The sequence below is a fragment of the Belonocnema kinseyi genome, chromosome 6 (assembly GCF_010883055.1).
Source record: "Belonocnema kinseyi isolate 2016_QV_RU_SX_M_011 chromosome 6, B_treatae_v1, whole genome shotgun sequence".
In the NCBI taxonomy this organism is placed as follows: Eukaryota; Metazoa; Arthropoda; class Insecta; order Hymenoptera; family Cynipidae; genus Belonocnema; species Belonocnema kinseyi.
In genome coordinates, this window is record NC_046662.1 from 3,964,315 (window position 1) to 3,977,040 (window position 12,726).

Genomic DNA, 12,726 nt, shown 5'->3' on the forward strand with positions numbered 1-12,726 from the left:
AATTCTGAACCAAAAAAATGAATTTCCAACTAAAAAAGGAGAATTTTTAAACAAAAAGATGAATTTATTAACAAAAAAAAGATGAATTTTCAATAAAATTCATGAATTATTAACGAAATTGTTGCATTTTTAACCAAAATTATGAATTTTTAAACAGAAAGAACAATTTTTTATCGAAAAAACGAATTTTAACAAAATTCAAGAATTCTGAACCAAAAAAGTTGAATTTTAAACTAAAAAGATGAATTTTTAAACAGAAAGATTAATTTACTATAAAAAAGACGAATTTTTAACAGAACTCAAGAAAGCTTCAAAATTTTATTTAAAAATCTTGAGAAATCTAGAAGTTGTTTTAAATTTGTCTTAAATTTAGAATTCTTTTGGAAATTTTTTCAGAACTTCTAAATATCTGTCAAAATTAATTGATTTTTTCTACAATTTTCAGAAAATCCTGCAAATGTATTATTTGTAGGCGAAATTTGAGTAACTTTAAGAGATGTGTAGAAGTTTTGAAAAGATTCAAACTTAATGTAAAACTTGAAATGATAGTCTAATATAAAACAAAATGTAGATTTTCGCAGATTTTAAACAAAAAATTAGATTCTTTTCGAGAATTGTGAAAGGCTTCAAAAGAATAAAAACATTTTCTTAAGATTCCTAGGAAAATTAAAAATAACTTTTCATTTTGAAAAATTATTTTAAGAGAATATATAAAAAGTTTTTCAAAGATTTAAACAAAATTTTCAAAAAAGATTCTAGAAGATTTTAAGAAAACTTTCTAAAATGTGCACGATAATGTTTTATCTTTTTAAAACTCCTAAATATCTGTTAAAATTACTCAAATTTTTTCTACAATATTGCTAAATATTCAATAATTAATCTTTTTTTTTTATTACAAATTTCAAATTGAACGGGTTAAAAATTGAATATTTTAGGCGGAAACAATATTTAAAATTGTTTAAAAATCCTTTAATTAAAAATATATTATTCAGTTATTTTGAATTTGAAAATAGTTTATAAACTTTCAGTCACATTTTCACATTTGTTTAATAACGACGACTTTCAAATTGAAACCGTTTAAGTTTTAACGTTAAAATCTGAAAATTCTTGAATTTTGAACTGATATAAAATCTTTTTTTCAAATCGTTTTTGTTCACTTTTTATTACTTAAAGTACAGACATATTTAAAAAAATGTATTTATTTATTAAATAAAAATGTTTTTTATCAAAAATATTCAACATGATGGGCTTTTATTTCGTATTTGTTCAAATCTTTAAGAAAGCATTTAAGAATTCTTTTAACTAAAAACGTAACATTAAAAATGCAAATTTTAAATGGAAAATTTTTAAAGTGAAAAAATTTTAAATTACGCATTACGCAATTGAAAAACATAACAATTCAATTAATTATTTAAAAACTGTTGAAATCGAACGTGGACAGATTTTCAAAAAAAAAAAAAAAACTATGATTTCCCGGTCTCAAAAATTTCCGGCCATTTCTCGGTCTAGCGGTCAATTTGAATTATTTTAATTTTAAATACTTTAAAAATCCCTAGAAATCTTCAAAATTTTATTTCAAAATCTTGAAACCCATGCTGTCTTAGATTTATTCAAATTTCCAATTATTTAAAAAAAATTTTTCATAACTTCTAAATATTTTTTATAATGTTTCGAATTCTTCCTAATTTTTTTTTCAATCCTCTAAAATGGAAAATATTTTTGACAATTTTGGAAATCTGTTTAAATCTTGTTAAATATTCTCTTAAAATTATTTCTTCGAAACAAAGTCATTTTCCACTATCCTGGGAATGTTAAGAAAATGTTTTTTATTCTTTTGAAGCCTTTCATAATTCTTAAAAATCTTCTCAATTTTTTGTTCGAGATCTGCAAAAATCTATATATTTTCTTTTTAAATTTGGCAGAGGACTATCTGCACCAAAATTTAGGTGAGAATAGCCGGATTTTGTTGGTATACGTAGCAACTTCGTTTAAATTATTTGAAATAATTAAAAATTTTCATTTAATTTTGAATCTTTGCAGACCTTCGAAATATCTCTAAAACTTAGTCGAATTTTGTCTAGGAATTATAGATGTTTAGTATTTATTATACAGCGAAATTACACAGTTTTACTTGTAAATCCAAATTTTTCAAATAAAACAATTAAAATTGTAACGTTCAATGTTTAGTTTTTTTATTTCTTGAATATTTTATTTATAATTACCGATTTTACATTGTTAAAAAGTGTACTATTACATTTTTTTTTTCACACGTGTTCTAATTCAATTAATGTGATCAAAATAGTATTTTTAAATTAAAAATTCATTATTTAGGTTCGAAATTTTTCTCTTTAATTGAAAATTAATCTTTTTGGTTAACAATTCATATTTTTGTGCTGATTGAAAATTCAAATATTGCGACAGAAAATCCACTATTTGGTTTAAAATTGAAGCTCATTGTTGAAAATTTATATTTTTGTGTTGAAAATTCAACTCTTTTGTAGAAAATTCGTCTTTTTACCATAAAAGTTCATCAATATTCAAGTATTTCTCATTTTTTTAAACAATTGATTTGGATAGTGTATACAATTTAGGGAGTTTATTATCATAAATGTTTTTGAATCCTTGTAAGAAAATTAATATTTCATCTTTTTATGCGTAAAATTCAATTTATATTTTAAATATATTAATATTTTGAATGAAAGATAATTTTCAGGTAAGTAGACAACGTGTAAAAACAGTTAAGTAAATTTTATGTAGATTTTATATTAAATTTAATTTGAAACTATTCAAATTCCTAATATTTCAGGTGAAAATATTGTATTTTCAACAAAATAGTTTAATTTTTAACACAAAAATTTTATTTTCAACCAAACAAATAATAACTCTCAAGAAAATATTTCTATTTTCAAAAAAAAAAATTCTGAATTTTGTACAAAAAAAAAGAATATTCAATAAAAAACATTAATTTTCAGCCAAAAAGATCAATTCCTAACTAAAAATGGATTACGTAACTTTTTTAGTTAAGGAAATTGATTTTCGAATTAAAAAAATATATATTTTAAACTAAAAATTATCAAAAAATAAAAGAAAAATGTCAGTTAAAAAAATTATTTAAAAAAATAATTCTCAACAAAATAGTGGAATTTTCGATTTAAATGATGAATCTTCAAATGGAATGGTTGAATTTAAAACAAAAATGAATTTCCAAATAAAATTATGCATATTCAACTGGAGTAGTTAAATTTCAAAAAATGAATATAAATTTACAACAGAATATTAATTTTCTAACAGAAAAGAAGAAATTTTAACAAAAAATATGAATTTTCAAGAAAAAAAAGATAAATATTTAACCCAAAAATAAAAAGGTAAATTTTTTATTTAAAAAAAAATGATTTCCAACCATAGATCAATTTTCAACTAAACTACTGAATATTTAACGGTAAAAAAATTAATGATCAAAAATCCTCAACAAAATGGTGAAATTTTCAATAAAAATGATAAATCTTCATCTGGAATTGGTTCAATTTTCAACAGGAATAGCTGAATATTTAATTTTTTTTTAGCTCAACAAAATAGTGGAATTTTCAATAAAAATATTTAATTTTTAACTTGAATGTTTGAATTTTCAACCAAAAAGATGAGTTTTTAAACCAAGAAGATTACATTTTATTCAAAAAAGACGAATTTAAAAAAAAAAAACATTATTTTTTAACCAAAAAAGGTAAATTTTTAACCAGAAATTGAAGAGGTAATTTTTCAGGTAACAAACATTGATTATCAATCAGATATGTTTTTCAGATACAATGATGGAATATTTAACTAGGGTAATAAAAAATTAACAGTTTAAAAATTAACTAAAACAATAATTCTGTTAAAACAATTAATTTTAAAAAGTAATAATAATTCCCAACAAAATAGTGGAATTTTCAATAAAAATATTTAATTTTTAACTCTAATGTTTGAATTTTCAACCAAAAAGATGAGCTTTTAAACCGAAAAGATTAACTTTTTTTTAAGACGAATTTTCAACAGAAAACATTATTTTTTAACCAATAAAGCTAAATTTTTAACCGAAAATTGAGTAGGTAATTTTTTTTCAGTGAAAAAAATTTATTTTCAAGCAGATGTGAATTTTTAACTAACATGATGAAATATTCAACTAAGTAAATAAAAATAAGTATAAATTTACAGTTTAAAAATAAATTTTCAAAAAATTTCAGTTGAAAATATCACTTAAAAAATATAATTCGCAACAAAATAGTGAAATTTTCAATAAAAATATTGAATTTTTAACTCGTATGTTTGAATTTTCAAGAAAAAACATTATTTTTTTACTAAAAAAGCTTAGTTTTCAACCAAAAATTAAATAATTAATTTTTTTAGGTAAAGAAAATTGATTTTCAACCAGAAATTAATTTTCAACTAAAGTAATAAAATTTTCAACTAGATTAGTAAACATTTACAGTTTAAAAATTAATAAAAAAAAATTTCAGTTAGAAAAATTTATTAAAGAAAAGATTGTAATAATAATATTCAACAAACTAGAGGGATTTTCAATAAAAATATTGACTTTTTACCTGAAATGTATGAATTTTCAATCAAAAAGATGAGTTTTCAACCGAGAAAGTTAACTTTCTTCCCAAAAAGAGGATTTTTTTTTTAACCAAATATATGAATATTCAACTTGATTAGTAAAAATTTAAAGTTTATATATTAAATTGAAAAAAATTGTAGATTAAGAAATTCATTCTCAAAAATAATAATAATTCTCAACAAAATAGTGGAATTTTCAACAAAAATTATAGATCTTCAATCAGAATAGTTGAATTATAAAAAAAGGAATTTCCAACTCGAATAGTTGTATTTTTTATTAAAAAGATGAATTTTCAACGTGAAAGTTAACTTTCTTAAAAAAAAAGAATTTTAAACAAAAATTTATAGACCAAAAAGTTAAATTTTTACCAAAATTGAATATGTAAATTCTGTAGTTGAAAAAATTGATTATCAGCCAGTTATTTATTTTCAGCTAAAATAATGGAATATTTATTTTTTTTCAAAATGAATTTGCGACTGGAATTATGGAATATAAAACGGGATTAGTTCAACTGGAAAAAAAATCGAATTTTCAAAAAAGAAATTAAGTTTTCAAATATAGAGAAGAACTTTCAAATAAAATCATAACCCTTCAACAAACAAACAAAATAATTTTTTAACAAAGGAGTTTAATTTCAACACAAAAATCTTATGTTATATAAAACAGTTAAATTCAACCAAAAAATACTAATTTTCAATTAAGAAAGGTTTTTCAGTACATACAGAAAACAAAATTCAACCAAACTGTTGAATTTTTTACAAAAAAAAAATTAATTTTCTATCCCGAAAAACATAATTCCCGACGCTGTAAAATTCCTGAAAAATAAAAATAACGAATTCGAAAATTTTCGAGTTATAAAATACCCGAATTGGAAAATTCACGTATAATAAAATTGCCCACAATAATGACATCTTATTTTTGATGTTTAAAGTTTCGAAAATTATTGTTTGAATTTAATGATTCAAACAATTTTTTTTTCAAATTCAAAAAATAATTTTAGAAACTTTAAATATTAAAAATAATTTGCAAAAACAATATTTAATTATTGTATTTTTAATCAATCAAATATATTTATTTTAATTGATTAAATTCGGGAATTTTCCAATTTATTAATATTATAATCTCTCGGCAATTTTATTATTCGAGAATTTTCTGATTTGGGAATTCTAATATTCGGGAATTTTACAGTATCGGGAATTTTATTTTTTGGGATTTCTCAGTTGTCCTTATTTAAGAAAATAAATACATTTTTCCGGACTTGAAAAAATTTTTAATTCAAATATTTCAGTTAAAAATTCAATATTTTTATCGAAAATTCCTCTAATTTGTTGAAATTTTTTCGTTGTTGAAAATTTGTTTTTTTTTTAGCTAAAATTTTTGTTTAAATCATGTTTTTGTTTGAAAATTCAAACATTTCAGTTAAAAATTCAATATTTTTATTGAAAATCTCACTAGTTTGATGAAAATAATTAATATTATTCTTATTTTCGAAAATTGAATGTCTTAACTGAAAATTTTTTTTTGTAATTCATTTTTTAACTATAAATTTTTAATAATCTAATTGAATATTCCATTATTTTAGCTAAGAATTCATATCTCGTTGAAAATAATTATTATTTAAGTGAAAAAAATTACCTATTCAATTTTTTGTTAAAAATGTAGCTTTTTTGCTTAAAAAATAATGTTTTTTTCATTGAAAAATTCGTCATTAGAAAAAAATGTAATCCTCTGGGTAAAAAAACTCATCTTTTTGGTTGAAAATTCAACTGTTCCTTTTGAAAAATTCACCTTTTTCGATCAATATTCAACCATTCCAGTTGAAAATTCATCATTTTTATTAAAAATTTCACTATTTTGTTAAGAATTTTTTTTTAATTAATTAATTTTTTTACCTTAAAATTTGTTTTTGGTTTGAAAATTAAGTTTGAAACTATAAACTTTTACTAATCTAGTTAAATATTCCATCATTTTAGTTGAAAATGCATACTCAGTCGAAAATCAATGTTTGTAACTAAAGAATTTACGTATTAATTTTTTGATTAAATATTTATCTTTTTTGTTTGAACATTCATGTTTTTTTTTGGTTAAAAATTCGCATTTTGTGGTGGAAAATTAATCTTTTTGGGTCATAAACATATTTTTAAAATTTGTCTTTAATTTTAACTAATCTAGTTGAAAAAATTGTAAACTATAAATTTATTGTAACTAGTTAAATGTTCTATTATTCTAATTTAAAATTCATCTCGGGCTGAAAATCAATTTTTTTACTGAAAAATTTGCCTATTCCATTTTTAATTAAATATTTATCATTTTTTGTTCAACCTTCATTTTTTTTTGTACAAAATTCTTCTTTTTGTTAGAAAATTAATCTTTTCGGTTGTAAATTTATATACATTTTTTTTCAAATTGAGGTACTTTCGTTGAATATTCATCATTCATACTGAAAATTCCACTATTTTTTTGAAAATTATTTTTTTTTAACTGAATTTTCAGTTTGTTTGATAATAATTAATTTTTAAAATGTATATTTGTTTATTAATCTAGTTAAATATTCCATCATTTCCTGAAAATGCATATTTAGTGTAAAATAAATTTTTGTAACTAAAAAATTGCCCTGAGATTTTCAGGTTTTCCAGGTGAAAGAATAGTACGAGACCTGTATTATTTGAATTGAAAAATAGGCTCTGAAAATATGTACATACTTTCGTTTTCCCCTCGATGCATGCGGAAATTTTTTCCCACCTATCGATTGATCCTCCTTTTGGATATTTGATTAAAGCAGCTTCCAAAGCTTTCTGTTGCTCCTGGGACCAGTCTGAAAGACTATCTGCAACTTCCACTCGAGTTTTTACCTTTTTTATTTCTTCTGCCGGTTGTTCATCACCAGGCTGGCCAGGTTTCAGACCCTCATCTTTAACCTGAAGAATAAAATAAACAATTATTTCCAAAATACAGTCGTGTTTTGTTTTTTTTTTCTTCTAATAATAAAGGCCTCGGACTCACTTTAAAGGTCAAAAATAATATAAATAGTGTCATTAATTTGAAGAAGAAAAAAAGTAAAAAGAGTGTCATACAATTTTCAAGTGGTAAACTTATTAAAAACAATGTTTATAGCTATAAATTTATAATTAAAAATATATAATAATAATCATTTTCCGGTTCGCAAACATTTTTCACGGTTAATGAAATTCAAAAAATGGAACACTAAAGTTTAAAAAAATTCCACTTGAGGTCTATGAAATCTGAGCTGCAATTGAAACCACTCAAAGTGGAACTCTTAAATTTTGAACTTTTAAAATTTTAATTTAAAAGTTTTTAGTTAAAAAATGTATTCAAATGCTCAATAATTTACGCCTATAAAATTAAAGGTACTTACATTTTTCAATAGAAAAATATATAAATCCACGTTGTCATTTTCAATGCTCTAAATTAAAAAATCAATCAATGAACTTTAAAATATTCAAAATTATATAATTTTAAGGAATTTTAAGCTAGAAACATCAAATATTGAAAAATAGAAAAAAAAATTAATTAAACACTTCTTAAATTAGAAATTCAATTATTTTCTTTTCAAATAGTTTAAACATTATTGGAGAGCTTCCAAATTTTATTTTAAAATCTTGAGAAATCTTCTAAATCTTCTAAATATCTGTCAAAATGAATTGAATTTTTTCTACAATTTTCAGAAAATCCTGCAAATTTTAGAGAAAAAAAAATTTAATAAAAAAAATTAAAAGGAAATGAAAAGTTTTACAAACATTTAAACAAAAATAAAAAAAAAAAGATTCTAGAAGATTTTAGGAAAACTTTCTAAAATTTGCAGGATAATTTTTATCTTTTTAAAACTCCTAAATATCTCTTAAAATTACTCAAATTTTGTCAGCAAATGTCCATTTGCAAATTATACATCAAAATAAACTTTAAAAATTTCAAAATTATATAATTTTAAAGAATTTTAAGCTAGAAACAAAAAATATTGAAAAATTGAAAACAATTTAACTGAACACTTCTTAAATTAGAAATTCAATTATTTTCTTTTTAAATAGTTTAACACCCTTGAAAAGCTTCAACATTTTATTTCAAAATCTTGAGAAATTTAAAAGTTGTTTTAAATTTGTTTTAAATTTAAAATTATTTTGGAAATTTTTTCAGAACTTCTAAATATCTGCCAAATTGAATTGAATTTTTTCTACAATTTTCAGAAAATCCTGCATTTTTCTGAAAGTAGTTAAGTTTAAAGCCTTTTTATTAAATTTTCAACCAAAAAGATGCATTCTTAAACAAAAGGATTAATTTATTACCAAAAAAAGATGAATCTTCCATAAAATTAAAGAATTCACAACTAAAAAGTTGAATTTTTAAGAAGGAAAATATCTGCTTAATTCTCTAATAAAGTAGTTTAACTTTAAACGCTAGTTGTTAAATTTTCAAGCAAAAAGATCAATTTTCTAACGAAAAAAAAAGTTTTTGAAAAAGTTCTAGAATTCTGAACCAAAAAAGTTAAATTTTCAACTAAAAAAGATGAATTTTTTAAATAAAGATTAATTTACTAACACAAAATACGAATTTTCAATAAAATTCAAGAATTCTGAACCAAAAAAAGTTAAATTTTCAATTAAAGAAGAATTTTTTAAATAAAGATTAATTTACTAACAAAAAATACGAATTTTCAATAAAATTCTAGAATTCTGAACCAAAAAAGTTGAATTTTCAACTAAAAAAGATCAATTTTTAAACAAAAAGATTAATTTACTAAAAAAAGACGAATTTTTAACAAAACACAAGAATTCTGAACCAATTAGTTGAATTTCCAATTAAAAAAGATCCATTTTTAAACAAAAAGATTAATTTACTAACAACAAAAGACGAACTTTTAACAAAACTCAAGAATTCTGAACCAAAAAGTTGAATTTCCAACTAAAAAAGGAGAATTTTTAAACAAAAAGATTAAGTTATTAACAAAAAAAGATGAATTTTCAATAAAATTCAAGAATTATCAACGAAAAAGTTGAGTTTTTAAGAAAGAAAATGTCTTTTTTAATTTTCTAAGAAAATAGTTCGACTTAAACTAGTTGTTGAATTTTTAACCAAAATTGTGAATTTTTAAACAAAAAGAACAATTTTGTAACAAAAAAAAGGAATTTTTAACAAAATCCAGAAATTCTGAACCAAAAAAGTTGAATTTTAAACTAAAAAGATGAATTTAAAAAAAAAAAAAGATTAATTTACTACAAAAAAGACGAATTTTTAACAGAATTCGAGAAAGCTTCAAAATTTTATTTAAAAATCTTGTGAAATCTAGAAGTTGTTTTAAATTTGTTTTCAATTTAAAATTATTTTGGAAATTTTTTCAGAACTTCTTAATATTTGTCAAAATTAATTGATTTTTTTCTACAATTTTCAGAAAATCCTGCAAATTTATTATTTATAGACGAAATTTGAGTAATTTTAAGAGATGTGTAGAAGTTTTAAAAAGATTCAAACTTAATATAAAACTTGAAATGACAGCCTAATATAAAACAAAATGTAGATTTTAGCAGATTTTAAACAAAAAAATTACATTCTTTTTAAGAATTGTGAAAGGCTTCAGAATAAAAATATTTTCTCAAGATTCATAGGAAAATTAAAAATAAGTTTTCACTCTGAAAAATTATTTTGAGAGAATATTTAAAAAGTTTTTCAAAGATTTAAACAAAATTTTCAAAAAAAATTCTAGAATATTTTAAGAAAACTTTCTAAAATTTGCATGATATATTTTAATCTTTTTAAAACTCCTAAATATCTCTTGAAATTACTCAAATTTTTTCTACGAATGTTCATTTGTAAATTAAACATCAAAATTTAAAAATTTTACCTACAAATTAAGCATTTTTTAAATACAACAATTAAAATTGTAACGTTCAAAGTTTCAAAATTTAAACGATTGCAGGCATTCTGTGTCAAACAATTCAGTTAAAAGTTTTTTACTTTTAAATATTTGGTTTCAATTTACTTGTCTTAAATAAAAATTCAAATATTGCTAAACATTCAATAATTAATCTTTTTTTTAATTAAAAATTTCAAATTCAATGGGTTAAAAATTGAATATCTGAAAATTCTTAAATTTTGAACTGGTTTAAAATCGTTTTGTCATTTCGTTTTGTTCACTTTTTATTACTTAAGTACAGACAAATAAAAAAAATGTTTATTTATTTATTAAATAAAAATGTTTCTTATCCAAAATTTTCAACATCAAAGGCTTTTATTTCTTATTTGTTCAAGCATTTAAAAATTCTTTAAATTAAAAATGCAAGCTTAAAAATAAAAATTTTCCATTAAAAATTTTTATTTTTAAGCTTGCATTTTTAATTTAAAGAATTTTTAAATGCTTGAACAAATAAGAAATAAAAGCCTTTGATGTTGAAAATTTTGGATAAAAAACATTTTTATTTAATAAATAAATAAACATTTTTTTGTTTTTTTTTTACTTTTTACTTTAAAAATTTTCCATTAAAAATTTTTAAAGTAAAAAAATTTTAAATTACGCATTGTAAGCTAAATAATAGCATTATTGAAAAACATAAAAATTCAACTAAATATTTAAAAACGGTTCAAATCGAATTGGTTAAAGTATTAAGTATATTTTTTGGTAAAAATTCATCTTTTTTTGTTGTTGATAATGCAACTAGACGGTTGAAAGTTGAACTACATTGTTAAAAATTCATTTTTTAAAAGGTTTAAGATTGATAATTTTAGTAAAAAAACTCATGTCTTGTTGAAAATTCGTCTTTTTTGCTACAAAATTGATTTTCTAGATGGAAAATCCACCCTTTTTAGACAATTTAACTATTTGGTTGAAAATTAGCTCTTTTACGAAAAATTAATATTTTTGGTTGGAAATTAAACTGTTTTGTTGAAAATTCATATTTTCGGGTTAAAAATGTGACTGTTTTATTGAAAATTTATATTTTTGGGCTGACTATTCATCTCTTGTTGTAAGATTTCATTTTTTAAAGTTAGGAATGCAACTGTTCAGTTGAAAATTAATCTGTTTAGGTTCAGGATTTAGGTGTTTTCTTCAAAATTCCTTTTTGTTGATAAAATCGAACTATTTTTTTATTTTAATTAACATCTTTTTTTGTTTGGTGAAATATCCACTATTAAATTTTTTGGTAAGAATTCACATTTTTCGTTAAAAATTCATTTTTCTTTGAGATTTATCATTTTAGTCAAAAATTTATGTCTTTGGTTGAAAATTCGTCTTTTTTTTTTTGCTAAAAAATTGATTTGCTTGGTTGGATATCCTCTTTTTTTTTAGATATTTCAACTATTTGGTTGAAAATGAAATCTTTCACTGAAAACTCACACTCTTGCGTTGAAAACTTATCACTTTTGATAGAATTGACGAATAATAAAATTGCCGAAAAATAAAATTTCCGAATAATAAAATTTTCGAATAATAAAATTTCAGAATTATAAAATTCCCGGATTGGAAACTTCCCGAATATTAAAATTCCCGACAGTTTTTAATATCACCGAAGTGAAATTCCCGAATAATACCATTTTTTTCAAATTCTATGCACATTTTCAAAAAAAGCGTCAAAATGTGAGTCATTATTTTTTCTTTCAATGTAGAATTAAATTTTTGTATCGCTTTCCTTATTTTTAAAAACTTGCGCTTGGCACAAAATTCTCGTTAAATTTTTCACGTACCTTGTAACGTTTTTCAAACAGACTCGGAATAAATATATATATATTAATTTAAAATTTTATTTTTGCGAACGATTTTTCTATTTTTTCGAATACTGTGAACATTAAAAAAACATGCTTTACCTAGAAATATTTTATTTAAAATTATTGCTATTTTTAATTCAAAAAATAAACTTTGAAATTTTAAATGTTAAAAATAATTTTTGAAACTAATATCTCATTGTTGTATTTGTAATCAATAAAATATATTTATAAAAAATTAGCTAAGTTTTCAACCAAACAGATGAATTTTTAACCAAATAGATCAAATATCTAGAAACAAAGATAAATTTCGACATCAAAAATATTTATAATACTTGAATTTTCAGTCAAATAAATTTTTAATAAAAAAAATCAATCAAAAAATTATTTTTTGATGAAAAATGATGCATTTTTATCCAAAT

At 21.0% G+C, this 12,726-nt stretch overlaps 1 protein-coding gene across 1 annotated transcript in view; it reads right to left on the reverse strand.

Moving 5' to 3' along the window:
• The window catches only part of LOC117174854 (dnaJ homolog subfamily C member 1), a 44,406-nt gene that overhangs the window by 3,011 nt on the left and 28,669 nt on the right, over positions 1-12,726 (reverse strand). The window contains exon 6 of the mRNA XM_033364248.1: positions 7,297-7,512. Coding sequence (XP_033220139.1) covers positions 7,297-7,512 — 216 coding nt within the window. The remainder of the gene's footprint in view (positions 1-7,296; positions 7,513-12,726) is intronic.